The following is a 20,648-nucleotide window of genomic DNA, read 5'->3' on the forward strand; positions in this document are numbered from 1 at the left end:
GGCAACCCTATATATAACCCCCTTAAAATAATAATGGCTGACAGGCTTTCCTCCAGTAAATAAGTGCCTCCTGCTCAAAATTTTTACACTAATATAAACATTTTTATACGATTCCAAAAGCGCAAGCCTCAATTCTGAAAGTGTACAACACAGACCCATTAATGGAGTGCCATTGCTATGTCCCAGCTTGTACAAAACACTGTACTGCTACTATATGCACCAATCAAAGCACATGAATTGTCATTCCTACGCACAGAAGAATGATCATTTATATAGATGCTGCAATTTATTTTTCAAAACGTATTTACAATTCAGTCTTTAATTTTGTTTTCCCATGTTTCCTCACTGAAATCGAACAAAATGGTCAATTGATCAACACTATATTTTAAAATACATACATATCTTGCCACATTTCTACCGCTGAAAGAATGAACATTCCTTTCCTAATAAATATTTATTAGGGTTGTCCCGATACCACTTTTTTAAGACCGAGTACAAGTACCGATACTTTTTTCAAGTAGTTGCCGATACCGATAACCAATACTTTTTTAATGTCATGTGACAGTTTGACTGCTGGGCACTGATAGGTGGCACTGACTGATGGCTGGCACTGATGGCTGGAAGTGATAGATGGCACTGACTGATGGGCACTGATAGGCAGCACTTATGGGCACTGATAGGTGGCACCGACAGCTGGCACTGACTGATGGGCACTGATAGATGGTACTGACAGATGGGCACTGATAGATGGCACTGATAGGCAACACGTTTGGGCACTGATAGATGACACTGATAGGTAGCACTTATGGGCACTGACGGCTGGCACTGATAGATGGCACTGACTGATGGGCACTGATAGGTGGCACTTATGGGCACTGATAGATGGCACTTATTTGCACTGATAGGTGGCACTGACAGGTGGCTGGCAGTGATGGCTGACACTGATGGCTGGCACTGACTGATGGGCACTGATAGGTGGCACTGATAGATGGCACTGATAGGCGGCACTTATGGGCACTGATAGATGGCACTGGTAGGTGGCACTTATGGGCACTCATAGATGGCACTGATAGGCAGTACTTATGGGCACTGATAGGTGGCACTTATGGGCACTGATAGATGGCATTGATAGGCGGCACTTATGGGCACTGATAGGCTGCACTTATGGGCAGGTACTGTTGGGCACTAAAATGCAGCACTAATTGGCAATTGCATAATAAATTACATGAATGATGAGAGGCAAGGAAGGATTTTGTAATGCTATATAGCATTGCAAAATCCTTCCTTGCCTCTCATCATTCATGTCACTTAACATCTAGTAAGTATCCTGCGATGCCCATCTTGGTACGCCTTGCACTCGGCTGCAGTAAGCCAGCAGCAGACATCTTGTTAAACCCAACCCCAATTAGCTTCTAGGTTTTATTATCAACATTGAATTAAACAAGCCGAAGTTAGAAGAAGCTGATTGGTTACTACTACTTGCTGCAGCAGATGCTGTGTGTACCAGTATAAGTAAATATCCCCCATGTCTTTAAGACATGAATGAAGTCAAAGGGCCTAATAATCTGATATGTGTGGCGTAGATAGTGGAAAAGAAATTTACTTTGGGAATATGATTTTATATGTTATTTTTACGAATATTGTTTTAGTCATGATAATCTATTTCATTGCAGTAATTCTTGGGTTTAGGCCTAAAGCAGAACTAAACCCTCTTATACTTTTCAGCCAAAGAAGCTGCCATCTTAGCCTCTGTTTGATCTGCAATTGCCATGATGCTGCACATGTGATCAGTTATGACACTGGCCATTGAAGGTTTTACAGTTTGATTGAGTGCACAAGCAAATGTGACAGTTAGCATTTCCTACATGCGGGGAATGTAACTGTTTTTTGAAACTGGTAAATTGATGGGTTTAGTTTCACTTTAAAGCAGAACTTTACCCATAACAACTTGATAACAAATTATTTTCTTAAGTAAGGAACATACATTCCACATTAATAATTATGCTACCAAAATAGTGTATGCTGTAAAGTTCCTCCAGCATTGCTCCTTTTTCTTTCTGCTGGAGGCTGCCATTCTGCTGAAGCCCAGAACCCCAGCAGTAAATCATAAAGCGGAACTAAACCCATCGATTTAACGGTTTCAAAAAACAGTTTCATTCCTGGATTGCTAACTGTAACATTTGCTTGTGTCCTCAACCAAACTGTTAAACCATCAAATGGCTGGTGTCATAACTGATCACATGTGTAGCACCATGGCAGTTTCAGATCAAACTGAAGCAGCTTCATGGCTGTAAAGGATAGGAGGGTTTTTTGGTTTTTTTTTTTTTAGCCGGCTGGGTGATCAAAAAAAAAAGATCCATCTATGACCAGCTTTAGCATTCTGGGGTTAGGTTTAGGGTGATGGTTTGAAGGTCGAGGTTAGGCTTACAGATGTTAAGCAATACATTATAGACTACAGGTTAACTGTTAGGATGAATTTTTCAATGAGGTTTAGGGATTTTGTTATGCTAAAGGTCAGGTTTAAAGGGATAGTTTGTGATAAAAGGTCAGTTTGAAATATACAGTTATGCCCCATACACATGGTCGGATTTTCCGACGGAAAATGTGTGATAGGACCTTGTTGTCGGAAATTCCGACCGTGTGTAGGCTCCATCACACATTTTCCATCAGATTTTCCGACACACAAAGTTTGAGAGCAGGCTATAAAATTTTCCGACAACAAAATCCGTTGTTGGAATTTCCGATCGTGTGTACACAAATCCGACGCACAAAGTGCCACGCATGCTCAGAAAAAATAAAGAGATGAAAGCTATTGGGCACTGCCCCGTTTATAGTCCCGACGTACGTGTTTTATGTCACCGCGTTCAGAATGATCGGATTTTCCGACAACTTTGTGTGACCGTGTGTATGCAAGACAAGTTTGAGCCAACATCCGTCGGAAAAAATTCTAGGATTTTGTTGTCGGAATGTCCGATCAATGTCCGACCGTGTGTACGGGGCATTAAAGCGGAAGTAAACCCAACGATTTAATCATTTAAAAAAACAGTTACATTCCCGGCATGCTGGAAATGCTAACTGTCAAACTGATTGTGCTCTCAACTAGAGCTGCACGATTCTGGCCAAAATGAGAATCACAATTTTTTTGCTTAGAATAAAAAGATCACGATTCTCGTGGCGTAAAATCTTTCACATTGTACAAATAAAAATTGGGCTAACTTTACTGGTTAGTTTTTTCTTTAATTCATTAAAGTGTAATTTTTTTCCTAAAAAAAATTGCATTTGAACGACTGCTGCGCAAATACAGTGTGACATAAAATATTGCAACAATCACCATTTTATTCTCTAGGGTCTCTACTAAAAAAAATATATATATAATGTTTGGGGGGTCTAAGTAATTCTCTAGCAAAAAAAATGATTTTAACTTGAAACCAACAAATGTCAGAAAAAGGTTTAGTGTTTAAGTGGTTAAACTTCCCTCATTTACACATCAAAGTGTATTCCTGTGCTCAGAATTCAGCTATTAGGTTAATAGTAAATTTTCTATAACACATTTGGAATTACATTTTTTTTATTATTATTTTGCAATTTAGTTGATGCTAGAACATCCCGCAACCTAAGACACTGTGCCCAATTTTAATTACCAAAGATAAAATCTACTTTCTGTTAAAACCATTTAAAATCGATAACTGAACCTGGCCTGAATAATTCTCTGCAGTGCCAAGCCAAGCTCAACAACTTGATTCTATCACTTCTTAGAGAACTACATTTTATCACACAGAGTATTTGCTTGTGCAAAATAATTGTGTTGCAATGTTTATAAGGTTTAGTTGGCTTCATCGTTGGTAATTCCACCACTAATAGTTACACTGGGCCTTTCACCATCCACCCCACCCCTGCATAGATCATATAATACATGCCGGTATAGACTGTATACTGTACAATGTGGTGACATTAAATGTTCCTGATGGTTCATGCGGTTATAGGTACGGTTTGCTGTAAATGCAGCTTTTTGTTCTCATCCTATAATACAAGGACTGTACATTAGTGCTGCAATGCTGTATAAGCTTTGGATATTGCTGTTAATGGTGTGCTTAGGCTTACCATACAAAATAACTATTATTATTGGAATTTATTCTCTCTTGAAAAGAGGAGATTAAGGGGGGATATGATCACCATGTATAAATATATAAGGGGTCCATATAGTGAACTTGGTGTTGAGTTATTCACTTTACTGTCAACACTGAGGACAAGGGGGCACTCTTTACATCTAGAGGAAAAGAGTTTTCATCTCCAAATACGGAAAGGTTTCTTTACAGTAAGAGCTGTGAAATGTGGAATAGACTCCCTCCAGAGGTGGTTCTGGCCAGCTCAGTAGATTGCTTTAAGAAAGGCCTGGATACGTTCCTAAATGTACATAATATAACTGGGTACTAAAAATTTTGGGGGAAAGTTGATCCAGGGAAAATCTGATTGCCGTTCTTGGGGGATCAAGAAGGAATATGTTCCCCTGCTGTAGCAAATTGGATCATGCTTTGCTGGGGGTTTTCGCCTTCCTCTGGACCAACTGTGGGTATAGGATTGTGTATATGGGATTGTACGATATTATTTTTAATTTATTTATTTTTATGGTTGAATTAGATGGACTTGTGTCTTTTTTCAACCTGATTAACTATGTAATTATGGGATGCACTAGAAAGAAGTTTTTGATCTCCCTTTAACAATAATAAAAACAAAACCTTATGTTATTCAATCCACCAATAACCAAATTCTGGCTGAGATGACAACATACATTTAAAACACAACAAGGCCCTCCCTGACGTGCTGCTACATGTCTCATTCATTACTATTCATGCCCATCAAAGTGGTTGCTGTGTATATAATTATTCTATACAAATATCTTTTGGCACATGACCTACATATAGCACTGTGATCAGTACACAAAACACACTATGCCATGTTACATGCTGAATTTATTATGTACATAGTTATTGGAAGATCTTCATTTAAATTAATGAGATGGGAAAGTTCCCACCTCACAGCACTGCAGGTATCCATGGTTGTCACTTTCTCAGAAAGCCGGGGTTTTATACAGTTTACCAGGTACATAGTAAGATAGATAAAAGACAATTAAATAGATATTTTGGTGCAATATACATACAGACACTAGCAAAATATAGAAAATGCTTATAAAGAGATGGATAGCTCAGAGCTCTCTCATATTGCCCTGTATGAGGCGGATAATCCTTTATATGCAGCCCTGATGGAATAGCATACGGGGAATTTGTATGTGAAGCATTGTCTAATGCAATGGAGCTCTGCTCATTACAGTGCAGGAGCCATGTCTGCTTATGAAAGCTTGATGCAATATGGCTGCGAATGTTGTTTATATCTCAGCCTACTATGTCAGTCTATGATTTCTCCTGTTATGTGGATTGTTTTTTTAGCATCAAACAGGACAGTATACAGCAGCCACTCTCCACTAGGGTTCTGGGGAACATTAGGGTTCCTCCAGAGGACATTAGTGGGTTCCTTGACCTGTAAGCTGAGTGATCTCCCATCTGATGGTGCATGCATAGTTCCAGGGCCAATGCCACTTGGCAAAGCCAGCAGCATAATACTTATGGTTTGTAAGATTGGCCTTTGGATCACTATTTTAAGGAAGGAGGGGTGGGGGGGCATCCTTCCCACTGGCCATCAAAGTAAAGAGGGCATCCTTTCCACTGGCCATCAAGGTAAGGGAGGCATTCTTCCTACTGACCACCAATGTAAGGAGGACATTCTTCCTACTGACCACCAATGTAAGGAGGCCATTCTTCCTACTGACCATCAATGTAGGGAGGGCATTCTTCCCACTGGCCATCAATGTAAGAAGGGCATTCTTCCCACTGACTATCGATGTAAAGAGGGCATTCTTCCCACTGACCATCAATATAAGGGACATTCTGCCCACTGACCATCAATGTAAGGAGGGCATTCTTCCCACTGACCATCGAAGTAAGGAGGGCATTTTTCCCACTGACCATCAATGTAAGGGACATTCTGCCCACTGACCATCAATGTAAGGAGGGCATTTTTCCCACTGACCATCAATGTAAGGGGCGATCTTCCACTGGCCACCAATGTAAAGATGGTATTCTTCCCACTGACCATCAATGTAAGGAGAGCATTCTTCCCACTGACCGACAATGTAAGGAGGGCATTCTTCCCACTGGCCACCAATGTAAGGAGGGCATTCTTCCCACTGACCATCAATGTAAGGGACATTCTTCCCACTGACCATTAATGTAAGGAGGGCATTCTTCCCACTGACCATCAATGTAAGGGGCATTCTTCCCACTGACCATCAATGTAAGGGGCATTCTTCCTACTGACCATCAATGTAAGGAGCATTCTCCCCACTGACCACCAATGTAAGAGAGGCATTCTTGCCACTGACCACCAATGTAAGTGGTATTCTTCTGGCCAACCCTAAAAGGGTTTCCACCAAAGGCCCCTGATGTTAGTCTGGAGCACATTGTCCTTAAGGCCACCCACGTAAGGGGGGGCATTCTTCCCAGTGGCCACTCCTACAAGAAGGACCACCAATAAAAGTGGGGGGGGGGGCATTCTTCCTACTGACCACAAATGCAAGGGGGCATTCTTGCTACTGACCACCAATGTAAGGGGTATTCTCCTGGCCAACCCTATAAGGGTTTCTACCTAAGGCCCCCAATGTTAGGCTGGTGAACATTCTACTCACTGGCCATCTCTACAAGGAAGAAATTGTTCTTAAGGCCACCAACGTAAGGGGGGGGGGGGGATTCTTCCTTCTGACCACCACTACAAGGGGGGCATTGTTTCTAAGGAGACCAATGTAAGGGGGGTGGGGATTCTTCCCACTGGCCACTAAAGTTAAGGGTCATTCTTCCTACTAACCAACAAAGTAAGATGATATATTCTTCCCACTTGTCACCCCTATAAGGGGAGCATTCTACTTAAGGCCACTGATGTAAAGGGGGGGGGGGCATTCTCCTCACTTACCACCAATGTAAAAGGGGCAAAGGCCATCAATGTAAGTGTGTGTGTGTGTGGGGGGGGGGGGGTCGACATTCTTCCTACTGACCACCACTACAAGGGGGTAATTGTTCCTAAGGAAGGGCACCAATGTAAGGGGTCAATCTTCCCACCAATGTAAGGGGGGCAATCTTCCCACCAATGTAAGGGGGGCAATCTTCCCACCAATGTAAGGGGGGCATTTTTCCTACCAATGTAAGGGGGGCATTCTTCCCACCAATGTAAGGGGGGCATTCTTCCCACCAATGTAAGGGGGGCATTCTTCCCACCAATGTAAGGGGGGCAATCTTCCCACCAATGTAAGGGGGGCAATCTTCCCACCAATGTAAAGGGGGGCATTCTTCCTACTAATGTAAGGGCGCAATCTTCCCACCAATGTAAGGGGGCAATCTTCCCACCAATGTAAGGGGGGCATTCTTCCTACCAATGTAAGGGGGCATTCTTCCCACCAACGTAAGGGGGCATTCTTCTCTCCAATATAGGGGGGGGGGGGGCATTGTTTGGATGAATATTGGTTTATTGGAGAGTGTGGTACACCTGGTGTAGATGATGTTCCCCCCAATGATGGTCAGTAGTCTTCTCCATGTGTCCCCCCATAGCCCCCCATCTCTTCTCACCTGCAGCCCGGGGGGGAGAGGGAGTGGAAGGTGGAGAGAGAAAACATCTCAGCTCGATCCGCCATCTTCAGCCGGAGAGGTGATGAGACACACCCCGGTGTAGGGAGGACAGGACGGGGCCCCGGATGGGGTGACCCCCCCGGTACACAGATAGGAGGAGGAGGCGGGTGATGGACGGAGGACGGAGCGGGGACAGCGCCCAATGACGGCGGATTGCAGACACTCAGATCCGGGCGATCATCCTCTCTATGGACGGGTCTCCTCTCCTGCTCCTCCGGATTCCGGGCGATGAGTCGCTCCGATGTCCCCCCCGGTTCTTCTCCTCGGATGGGGACGGCTCGCTGCGGCGGCTTTGATGCAGTCACATCCAGGAGAGACTGCACAAGCTGGGAGCCAATACACAGGGCGGGGGAGGGGAGAGCAGGGGGAGAGGGGAGGGCTATGGATGGAGGAAGGACTGGAGAGGTAGTGCAGGCAACGGTACACTCTGCCCATCCACTACAATGGAGAGCGGGCGGGCGGGGAGGGAACTGTCCAGCCGATGGTGCTGAAATGGCGCTGCCGGGAGCCCAGCCTATGTACGGGCAGAGTCACCAGCTATGGCCGGATCCTGCGCCACCACCATCCATCACATGACGTCATCACCTTGCTTATTAATCCTCATCACCACTAATCACATCCCGGATTGTTCTTCTTCTTAGATTAAAACACACCGATGTAGGTCATGGAGCAGATGTTCTCTCCCAGACCTCCCCGGCTCCCTACTATTCTATAACAGGTCTTTATGATAGGGATCTACACCAATAAACAGTATGAACACCTACCTCATAGTGGGTAGGTCCCCCTTTTGCTGCCAAAACAGCCCTGAACCCTGGAAGCAAGGACCTCCTGGAAGTTGTGAGGTGCGGCTTCCACGGATCAGACTTGTTTTTCCAGCACAGATGCTCCATGGATTTAGATCTGTAGAATTTGGAGGCCGAGTCAACACCTCAAACTGGTTGTGTTCCTCAAACTATTCTTGAACTGTTTAAGCCAGGCATGTCCAAAGTCCGGCCCACGGTCCGGTTTTATACGGCCCCCACTTGCAATATGCTTTTATCACTTTTGTGGCCCCAAAGCTCCGCAGAGGGTAAGGATGAGCTCGTTTTTTTTAAATAAATATATATTCTCTTATCTTCTGACAAATCCCCGAGCACCTCTCACTGTAAGGATGAGCAGGGCGTGTTGCTGGGGTGTTGTCCAAAGGCCGTTGGGAAGCCGACAGCGCGGAGCGCCAATAAGACGCACTAAGTCATTTCCCGGTCCACAGCTGCAGAGCTCTCACTGTCTCAGTGCCTAGGATTGGCGGCAGTGATTGGCGGCGGTGCTGCGCGCTGTCAGCGTCCTAGCGGGCTCAGGAACATCGGCTTGTGAACACACCCGAGGTCATCCTTGCAGTGAGAGGCACTCTGGGATTTCTCAGGGGATAATAAGATAAGTCAAACTAGTCAACTAGCATTTCACCTAGTTTTATCAAACCTTTCAGGATCCAGTAGTCTTTGCAAGTGTCTTGGTGGTACTGCAGCACCCTGTGTGTGGATGGAGCTGCTTGGAACTTGTGAACTTATTGCCTTGAAATTTTCAGGTTCAGATATGGATACTGACAAGCATGGAACTGCCCACAATGCCACAAGTGTTTAAAAATGCAAAGCAACTTTTAATGAAGTTTTTTTTTGTTTTTGTTTTTTTAACGTGCCTACACACTCAATCCAAGTGACAACTTTTAGACACATTTCTCAGGTTAACCAGATCTTATGGACATGTATTGAGAGGCCACTAACTGACATTCTCAGCTCTGACAGTCTTGCAGTACAGCCAATAGCCCGGTACATACTGCTAGATTTTTTTATATATTTAATTTGCCTTTAATTTTAATGGTTCAAAGAATGTCAGGCAAAATGGTCGACCCTCGCGCATGTTCACTTCATCAAATCTGGCCCTCTTTGAAAAAAGTTTGGACACCCCTGGTTTAAATAGTGTGACAGGGTGCATTATCCTGCTAAAAGAGGCCACAGTCATCAGAGGATACCATTTGCATGAAGGGGTGTACTTAGTCAGCAACAAGGTGGTAGGTGGTATATTACCTAGTTGGTAAGTTTTTTGAAGAAGGGGAGTTGCCTCCACTAAGGATATTTATAAGTAGGGGTAGGTACCATCATCCATGTTATATAGACAAAAAGAGGTAACCCCAGGTTCTTTTTGCACATAGTTGGTAAGGTTGAATAAAGACACTAAAAATGTATAAAAAATGTGCCTGCACAACATAAACTCTCTTTATCTGTGTATTCTTAAGTATTGTGAAAATTTCATATACAGGTGCATCTCATAAAATTAGAACATCATCAAAAAGTTCATTTATTTCAGAAATTCAATTAAAAAAGTGAAACTCATATATTTTACATAGAAACGTTACACACAGAGTGATATATTTCAAGCATTTTTCTTTTAATTTTGATAAGTATTGCTTACAGCTAGTGAAAACCCCAAATTCAGTATCTCAGAAAATTAGAATATTACATAAGACCAATAAAAAAAGGATTTTTAATATAGAAATGTTGGCTTACTGAAAAGTATGTCTATGTACAGTATAGTATGCACTCAGTACTTGGTCAGGGCTCCTTTTGCATGAATGACTGTATCAATGCGGTATGGCATGGAGGTGATCAGCCTGTGGCACTGCTGAGGTGTTATGGATCCCAGGTGTTTGTTGATAATGGCTTTCAGCCCATCTGCATTGTTGGGTCTGGTGTCTCTCATTTTCCTCTTGACAATACCCCACAGATTCTGCATGGGGTTTAGGTCAGGCAGGTTTTCTGGTCAATCAAACACAATGATACCATGATCATTAAACCAGATATTGTACTTTTGGCAGTCTGGGCAGGTACCAAGTCCTGCTAGAAAATGAAATCAGCATCTCCATAAAGCTGGTCAGCAGAGGGAAGCATAAGGTGTTCTAGAATTACCTGGTAGAGCTGCGTGGACTTTGGACACCTATTGCACAGGTATGCTTCACTTTTATTATCATGTTGAAAGTGGTTCTGAGAAATGCCATACAACCAGTGAAGAGAAGTATGTAGACTGGAAGTAGCTGCAAGAGATCCGCAGTGCTGATATGTAACAAACAATAAATAGACTTGGTGGTCAACATAAAAAAAGAACAAGTTTATTCTCACAACATAAATGGCACATAATTAGTGTCCATGGAGTCCAATAAAAAAAGAACACTATTTAAAACATAACACTATTAATATCAAACTACAGTTGCATATAATTAAAGTCCTGTGACCAAGTAGGGATTTGACGTTCATCCTGCATGTATTGCAATTGGGCACTAGGATGCTGTGAGCCATGAGCTGCATGTTGTGAGTGTTGTGTTAATGACTGAGATGGAGGTGAATCAGATTCTGTAAGAATCGTTTTTCTTGTTAACTTACCTCTAACCCCTTTGTTCAGCATCTCAAGCATTAATATTTCGGCAATTTGTCGTTGTTCCTCTGACATGCTTCTCATCTTGTTTGCTGTTATAATGCCCAAACCGCCAAATACATCTGTTTTCTTTTGAAGAGCAGCGCTTGCCTTGGTCAGAAAAGATGAAGTGGCATCCTCAAGTCTCTTCCTCTTCTGAGGCCTAGCAACAGGTGTTATTAAAGTGGTCATAGTTGTGATCGAAGTTGTCACCGGTGTGTTCGGAGTGGACACATTCAAGTCTTCTGGTGATTCATTTGTCTGTGGTATTCTCTAGTAAATGAAAAAAGGAAGTTTATAGTATTGCAAAAAATCCAGTTCATATTCACATTAACCTCTTCAGATCCGCGCTATTGCCAAATGACGGCAACAGCGCAGACCTACATTGCCGGGACGACGTCTATTGATGTCGTCCCGTGCACGAGCGGTCTGCGCGCCCCGCAGGGCGCGCGCGACGCGCTCAGTGATCAGCAAGTCTGTGAGACTCGCCTGATCACAGATCAGAGTAAGGGGTCGGTCCCGACCCCTTACCACATGATCAGCTGTCAGCCAATGACAGCTGATCATGTGATGTAAACAGAGCCGGTAATCGGCTATTTTTTTCTCCTCGCTCTGACAGCGTGAGGAGGAAAAAAAAGCTGATCACCGGCAGCCGTGAGAGGGACATCATCCCGATCACGGCAGTCATCTGCCCCCTGCCAGTGACACCTAGCAATAGGCAGCAGTGCCGCCTACCAGTGCCCACCAGCGTCACCCATCAGTGCCCACAGTGCCATCCATCAGTGCCCACAGTGCCATTCATCAGTGCCCACAGTGTCATCCATCAGTGCCCACAGTGCCACCCATCAGTGCCCATAGTGCCACCCATCAGCGCCCACATCAGTGCCACAACAGTGCTGCACATCAGTGCCACCTATCAGTGCCCATCAGTGTCACCTACCAGTGCCCATAAGTGCCGCCCATCACTGCCTATCAGTGCCACTCATCAGTGCCCCCCATCAGTGCCGCCCATCAGTGCCCCACATCAGTGGTACCTATCAGTGCCCATCAGTACCACCTATCCGTGCCACCCATCAGTGCCACCCATCAGTGGCCATCAGTGCCGCCTTATCTGTGCCCATCAGTACCGCCTTATCTGTCCCCATCAGTGCTGCCTTAACTGTGCCTATCAGTGTCGCCTTAACTGTGCCTATCAATGCCGCCTTAACTATGCCTATCCATGCCCATCAGTGCAGCCTATCAGTGCCCACCAGTGCCGCCTCATCAGCGCATCTCAATGAAGGAGAAAAATTACCTGTTTGCAAAATTTTATAACAAACTATGAAACATGATTTTTTTTTTTTTCAAAATTTTCCATCTTTTTTTGTTTGTTTAGCAAAAAATAAAAATCCCAGCTGTGATTAAATACCACCAAAAGAAAGCTCTATTTGTGGGAAAAAAATGATAAAAATTTCATTTGGGTACAGTGTTGTATGACCGCGCAATTGTCATTCAAAGTGCGACAGCGCTGAAAGCTAAAAATTGGTCTGGGCAGGAGGGGGGTTTAAGTGCCCAGTAAGCAAGTGGTTAAACCCCAAACATTGATGTTACATGAAAACATACCATGCAAGAATTAGTTGTGAGAAAACATCTGAAAAGCCAACAATTCGTTAATAATACCTCTGTCTGTGGTATGTCCTCTGTGTCCTCAATCTGTATTTCAGGAGACATTGAGTGTTCCAAAGCCACAGAGGTGGATGGTAGAGTATAGGAGGTAGAAGGAAGAGTAGATATTGATGATCTGGCATCTACTTAATCTGTGAGGAATCTCAGGCTTTGAAAGTACCAGAGTCTGGGAACATATCATCTGCTCCTGCTCCAGATCTTTGTGATTCAATAATCTTATTGAGTTCCCTCTTAAAAACAGTTCTTAGGTTAGCAATTTAATTGTGTTTGCACATTTCAACAAGTTTATTGTGGGCCTCATGCCTTTTATTATGGTTGGAGTACTCTTTAGATTTTGTCTTCCACAAGCAGGGCATCGGCCTGTACAGTTCAATGAATTGTGTTAAGAATTCTGGGCAGGTAAACTTGTCAGCCATTTTGCCTGCAAAATAAAATGTAAATATTCAAAATAATAATTCCTATCTTTTATCAGTCCTACATACACATAATGCTATCACCTCACAATATGCACACATTTCTGCCAATAAACAAGGCCTTCAATTACACTGAATGTATACAAATAAAAAACTACTATTGCAATTGAATAAAGAAACAAGGATTAAAAATATGTTTGAAATATACCTACGTTCGCGTGGAAATAGCTTTTATGGGCGGTGAAAACTAGTGCCCTTGTCTCACATCAACGAATGCTCCAACGTTCAATCGGTATGTTGTACACTGCTCATGCGTACATTGCCCCGCCCCTTTCTGACAAATCACCTACGGTGTAAACGTGCAATCTAGCTGACGCCTGCGACACAGCCACGAGTCCTCACCTGCAGCATGGAGAAAATAGTGGACGTGGAGGGCAGGAAGGCACATAGTGCCAGACCTGGACACAAAACCAAAGCAACTCCAATGTCGAGAAGTGAAATGCTGGACATGGTCTATGTTCTTGAGAAGAATGATTAGGATGGCAAACTGGAGAACTATGAAAAGCCCAACAGAAGGAAGGACATCATCGTGGATAAAGTAATTTTATTGCTAAAGAAGAAACATGATGTAGAAAGATCCAAGTATAAGTTAAGGAAGCGGTGGTCCGACCTAAAGCATCGTGAAAAAGAACAACTTGAACAGATTCATAAAACTATTAAAAACAGTAAGTAAAACAAAAGATAAAAATATATTTATTGCATATTATAATGTTTTTGTTTGGCTTATGGAAATCCATAAACTGAATACATTGTATGTTTTCTTTACAGGGCAAATAATAAAAATAAGATCTAAAAAAATCACAACATCAAAGGCCAGTGGTCCTTTTTCTATTTGCTTTTGTTCCCCAACTTGAAATGGGCAGTAAGGCCGAGGCTGTGTTCTAGCTCCATGTGGTGACTGCTCGTTTTTGCTCTGCAAGAGAGAAGAGGAGCCCTTCTTGGGCCACAATGTGGACCTCTAGTATTGATGGATCTTCCATCTGTAGCACTGACTTATTAATTTGTTAATCAGAATCATTGTTATGCATTGTTTATGAATTAAACATAAAACACATATTCTTAACCAATATGCAGCAGCATGAAAATAGAACTGTAGCTTTTTGTAAGGTCTGTGGATCGAAGAATAAGTGAGGTCTAAACACATGAACATTGTTTATTCTTAACAAATAATAGTATAAAGAGCATCTGCTTCAGCTGATCGCGGGCGTTTACCACGTGATCGCTCCGTCAAATGACGGAGCGATCACATGTAAACAAACCGGCATGATTTCCGGTTCCTCCCTCCCCTCTCCACTCACACTGGACGGAGAGGGGAGGGAGGAACCAGAAATCATGAGATCAGTGGCAGCAGCGCTGTGGGCTAGATGTGTAGTGCCCACAGCGCTGCTCTGTGACAGATCCACCCATCCATCCATTCTCAGCCATGCATACCCATCCATACTCTGCATACCCAGCCATGCATACCCATCCATACTCTGCATACCCAGCCATGCATACCCATTCATACTCTGCATACCCAGCCATGCATACCCATCCATACTCTGCATACCCAGCCATGCATACCCATTCATACTTTGCATACCCATCCATACTCTGCATACCCATCTATGCTCAGCATACCCATCCATAATCGGCATACCCATCAATACTCAGCATAACCATCCATCCATGCTCACCCATCCATGCTCAGCATACCCATCCATACTCTGCATACCTATCCATCCATCCATGCTCAGCATACACATCCATACTCGGCATATCCATCCAAACTCTGCATACCCATCCATCCATCCATGCTCAGCATACCCATCCATACTCGGCATACTCATCCATACTCGGCATACCCATCCATACTCGGCATACTCATCCATACTCGGCATACCCATCCATACTCGGCATACCCATCCATACTCGGCATACCCATCCATCCATCCATGCTCAGCATACCCATCCATACTCGGCATATCCATTCATACTCTGCATACCCATCCATCCATCCATGCTCAGCATACCCATCCATACTCGGCATACCCATCCATACTCGGCATACTCATCCATACTCGGCATACCCATCCATACTCTGCATACCCATCCATCCATCCATGCTCAGCACATCCATCCATGCTCGGCATACCCATCCATACTCGGCATATCCATCCATACTCTGCATACCCATCCATCCGTACTCGGCATACCCATCTGTACTCGGCATACCCATCCGTACTCGGCATACCCATCCGTACTCGGCATACTCATCCATCCATGCTCACCCATCCATGCTCAGCATACCCATCCATACTCTGCATACCCATCCATACTCTGCATACCCATCCATTCTCAGCATACCCATCCATACTCGGCATACCTATCCATACTCGGCATACCCATCCATACTCGGCATAATCATCCATCCATCCATGCTCACCCATCCATGCTCAGCATACCCATCCATACTCTGCATACTAGGGTTGTCCCGATACCGATACTAGTATCGGTATCGGCACCGATACCAAGCATTTGCCCAAGTACTTGTACTCGGGCAAATGCTCCCGATGCTTCCACCGATACCTTGACTGTCAGCGGTGATCGGCGCGTGGGGGAGTTACAAGCTTCTCCCCCCGCGGCTTTCAGCTGCTTTAGTGACATACAGCGGTGATCGGTGCTTGTAACTCCCCCACACACGATCATCGCTGACTGTCACCTCATCCCCCTTAGTCCCCCTCCGTTCCTCTGTCCCCCTCCGCTGTCCTGCTCCGTTGCTTTGTCCCCCTCCGTTCCTCTGTCCCCCTCCGCTGTCCTGCTCCATTGCTTTGTCCCCCTCCGTTCCTCTGTCCCCCTCCGCTGTCCTGCTCCGTTGCTCTGTCCCCCTCCGTTCCTCTGTCCCCCTCCGCTGTCCTGCTCCGTTGCTCTGTCCCCCTCCGTTCCTCTGTCCCCCTCCGCTGTCCTGCTCCGTTGCTTTGTCCCCCTCCGTTCCTCTGACCCCCTCCGCTGTCCTCCTTCTTTGCTCTGTCCCCCTCCGTTGCTCTGTCCCCCTCCGCTGTCCCCATCTGTTCCGGCTTTCCGCTGTCCCCCTCTCTCTTCCTCTGTCCCCTCCGTTCTGCTGTCTCTCCGCTGTGTGAATGGACAGAGTCAGCTGACTCTGTCTATTCACATAACTGAAACATTGTAATCACCTGTGATTACGATGTGTCAGTTTATGAATGGAGAGGAGCCGCTGTCTTCTCTCCATTCATTGTCAGTGCAGCTGAGGCTGCAGAGAAAGGGACTGGGGAATCTCTATCCTCGGTCTCTTTCTCTGTCTCAAGGGGGAGATATCAGAGGTCTGTTAAGACCCCTGATATCTCACCAAAGCCCCCCAACAGGGCTGATTAAAAAAAAAAAACACACACATAGTGCAATAAAGAATAAAAAAAAATTAAATTGTAAAAAATAATAAATGTAAATGAATAAAAAAACACACACACACCGTTCACTCCCCCCCCTAAAAAAAAAAAAAAAAACACTGTCACGTGACATTAAAAAAAAGTATCAGTAATCGGTATCGGCGAGTACTTGAAAAAAGTATCGGTACTTGTACTCTGTCCTAAAAAGTGGTATCGGGACAACCCTACTGCATACCTATCCATACTCAGCATACCCATCCATACTCTACATACCCATCCATCCATCCATCCATGCTCAGCATACCCATCCATACTCGGCATATCCATCCATACTCTGCATACCCATCCATCCATCCATACTCGGCATACTCATCCATACTCGACATACTCATCCATACTTGGCATACCCACCCATACTCGGCATACCCATCCATACTCTGCATACTCATCCATCCATCCATGCTCATCCATCCATGTTTAGCATACCCATCCATACTCTGCATACCCATCCATCCATCCATGCTCACCCATCCATATTCTGCATACCCATCCATACTCACCCATCCATACTCAGTATACTCATCCATCAATCCATGCTCACCCATCCATACTCAGCATACTAATCCATCCATACTCAGCATACTCATCCATCCATCCATGCTCACCCATCCATACTCAGCATACTCATCCATCCATGCTCACCCATCCATACTCATCCATACTCAGCATACTCATCCATCCATCCATGCTCAGCCATCCATCCTCAGCAATACTCATCCATCCATCCATCCATGCTCAGCCATCCCATCCACCCCCATCCATAATTAGAGGGGATTAGCTGGCCTCATATATCAAAGCAAATATGATATAGAAAATAAGTACCATCATCCGAATTTAATTGAGACAGAAAAATCGGGAGCAGGGACCCCAACTCCGAGCTCTCCAGGGGGGAGGTGCAAGCGGACTATCTCGGTACAGGTAGAAGGGGATAGACAGCAGAAGTAATAGACATGTATATAAAAAACACAATTTTATTTATCCATCCATAATTAGCCATACCCATCCATACTCAGTCATACCAAGCAATACTCAGCCGTACCCAGCCATACCCAGGCCATACTCAGCTGTACCCAGCCATACCCAGCCATACTCAGTCGTACCCAGCCATATTCAGCCATACCCAGTCGTACTCAGTCGTACCCAGCCATACTCAGCCATACCCAGCCATCCCATCTATACCCAGCCATACTCAGCCGTACCCATTCGTACTCAGCCGTACCCGGCCATACTCATTTATGCTCTTCCATCCCCATCCATGGCTCATCCCTCCCCATTCATGCTCATCCATGCCACATCAGTTATAATCCATGCCACATCCATGCCACTACAGTGCCTCACAAAAGTGTAATAGGTAGTCAAATTAGATTTGAAACTTATGTCCCTAGAACAGCTGATAATGCTCCCTTCATGTTGGTCCTCTCTATGAGGCTACGCTGTGGAAAAGTCTCCCACATGTGATATTGCCGTACTCAGGAGGAGTAGGAGAATCTCTTTTGGGGTGTAATTTTTGGTATGTACATGCTATGTGTTAGAAACATTGTGTAAATGGACAACGTTGCGTTTTCATTTTCTTTACACATTTTCCAATAACTTGTAGAAAAAAATGACATGTTCAAAAGATTTGATATGTCTCATAGATTGTACATTGGGTTGTTTTCTTTCCAAAATGGGGTAATTTTTTGGGCGTTTCCATTGTCCTGGTTCTCCAGGGCCTTCAAAAGTGTAAGAGGTAGCCAAGAAATTATATGTGTAATTTATACTCCAAGAACGCCTGATGGCGCTCCCTGCATGTTGGACCTCTGTATGTGGCCACACTGTGTAAAAGTCTCACACATGTGGTATTGCCGTACTCAGGAGGAATAGTAGAATGTGTTTTGGGGTGTAATTTGTGGTATGCATATGCTGTGTGTGAGAAATAACCTGCTAATATAACAATTTTGTAAAAAAGAAAAAAAGAAAAAAAAATCTTGATTTTGCAAAGAATTGTGGGAAAAAAATACAACTTCAAAAAACTCACCATGCCTCTTACTAAACACCTTAGAATATCTACTTTCCAAAAAGGGGTCAGTTAGGGGGTATTTGTACTTTCCTTGCTTGTTAGGGTCTCAAGAAATTAGTTAGGCCGTCAGTACTTCAGGTGTGATCAATTATTAGAGATTGGCACCATAGCTTGTGGACTCTATAACTTTCACAAAGACTAAATAATATACACCAATTTGGGTTATTTTTACCAAATATATGTATAAATGTTGGCCAAAATATATGAAGAAAAATTACTGAATTGCAAAATTTTATAACAAAAACTAAGAAAAATGCATTTTTTTACAGAATTTTCGGTCTTTTTTCTTTTATAGAGCAAAAAATAAAGAACCCGGCGGTGATTAAGTACCACCAAAAGAAAGCTCTATTTGTGTGAAAAAAAGGACAAACATTTCATATAGGTACAGTGTTGTATGTCTGAGTAATTGTCATTCAAAATGTGAGAGCACTGAAAGCCGAAAATTGGTCTGGTTATTAAGGGGGTTTAAGTGCCCAGTGGTCAAGTGGTTAAAAAGAAAACAAAAACTAGAAAAAGAAAATATGAAAAGAGAATAATTTTATTAATATATGGTCTATTTTTTATATATTATGGATTATGGTAACATACTAGCTAGGAGGACTAGGGGGACCCTTAAAGACACTCACCCACCCATGTCTATCCACCCTGCTGTTAAAAGATGGTTTCTAATTATTTTATAATTAAATATGCATAAAGAGGACTGATAAGTAGTAAGTGATTCAGCCCAGCAATATAAACTTGGTAACATCAATTGTGGTGGCCTGATAATCTTCTAAACTCCACATTCTACAGTTAGTAAGAATAAACAGTCATATATCATAAAATGTATACCATTGGTCGATAAAAGTTATACATTGAGAAAACCTTCCATATGTTATACAATATGTTTGTCCATTTTCCAAATGTCACATGCCTGGATGGGGAAACTCAACATGGCGAGGCCAGCCTTTTTTACTGCTCCAATATAAACACCCCTGGATAGGAGGACAGGGAGTGTAAAGACAAGCAAGAGTGTCCGTTATCAATTATTATTTGTGGGGTGATGGTGGGGTGCAGGCAATTTCTGAGAAGAAGTCAGGAACAAGCTGGGATCAACAATGGGTGGGCGAGATGGTACCACATCAGCACGGAGAGACAGAGTCAGGAACAGGCTGGGTGAGCAACCTGCAGACAGCGAGGTACTGAAGTGTAAGACAGAAGATGGAGTCAGTGGAGGAGCCAGGGACAGTATACAAGCAGATGAGCAGATAATAGGAGTTGCAGATGAGTCAAGGAACAATCTGAATCGGTAAGGGGAATCAGGGCCAGATTGTGGAATCATTGGAAACATGTACTGTATACTGCTGAAGACCTCTCAACACCGAGGGCTGGCAGGCAGTGTTAATTTTGACGTCAAATTTCGATATCGTTTTAGTCATATTTTAGTCTTTTTGACTAAATTGCCATTTTAGTTTTAGTCGTATTTTAGTCATCTGCATTGTTTGTTTTAGTCATATTTTGGTCGACTAAAATCTCCAGTACATTTTAGTCGGCCAAAATCTTCAGTATCATAAACAAACAAAAATATTGCTTTTTGACAAATAGAAGTGCGACTTTAAAATAAAAAAAAAAAACTGTAAACTCTATTGACTGCAATGCCATTGCACATATTACCAGAATATGAAATCTTTAACAGTTCTCTAATAATAATGAAAACAAGCATCAAGTAACAAACAAAAAGAAGTGACCATCAACAATGATTGAATAATCCCTTTCACCCAGCGCACATAGAAAAAATAAAAATGATGTACAGTATCTCACAAAAGTGAGTAGATCCCTCACATTTTTGTAAATA

General features: G+C 43.5%; 1 protein-coding gene across 1 annotated transcript in view; it reads right to left on the minus strand.

Moving 5' to 3' along the window:
* MAPK8IP2 (mitogen-activated protein kinase 8 interacting protein 2) overlaps window positions 1-8,115 on the minus strand; it is a 102,762-nt gene extending 94,647 nt beyond the window's left edge. Inside the window, exon 1 of the mRNA XM_073619229.1 lies at window positions 7,671-8,115. Coding sequence (XP_073475330.1) covers window positions 7,671-7,735 — 65 coding nt within the window. The 5' untranslated portion in view covers window positions 7,736-8,115. The remainder of the gene's footprint in view (window positions 1-7,670) is intronic.
* Between the last annotated feature and the right edge of the window lie 12,533 nt (window positions 8,116-20,648).

The sequence above is a fragment of the Aquarana catesbeiana genome, linkage group LG03, assembly GCF_042186555.1.
Source record: "Aquarana catesbeiana isolate 2022-GZ linkage group LG03, ASM4218655v1, whole genome shotgun sequence".
Classification (NCBI taxonomy): domain Eukaryota; kingdom Metazoa; phylum Chordata; class Amphibia; order Anura; family Ranidae; genus Aquarana; species Aquarana catesbeiana.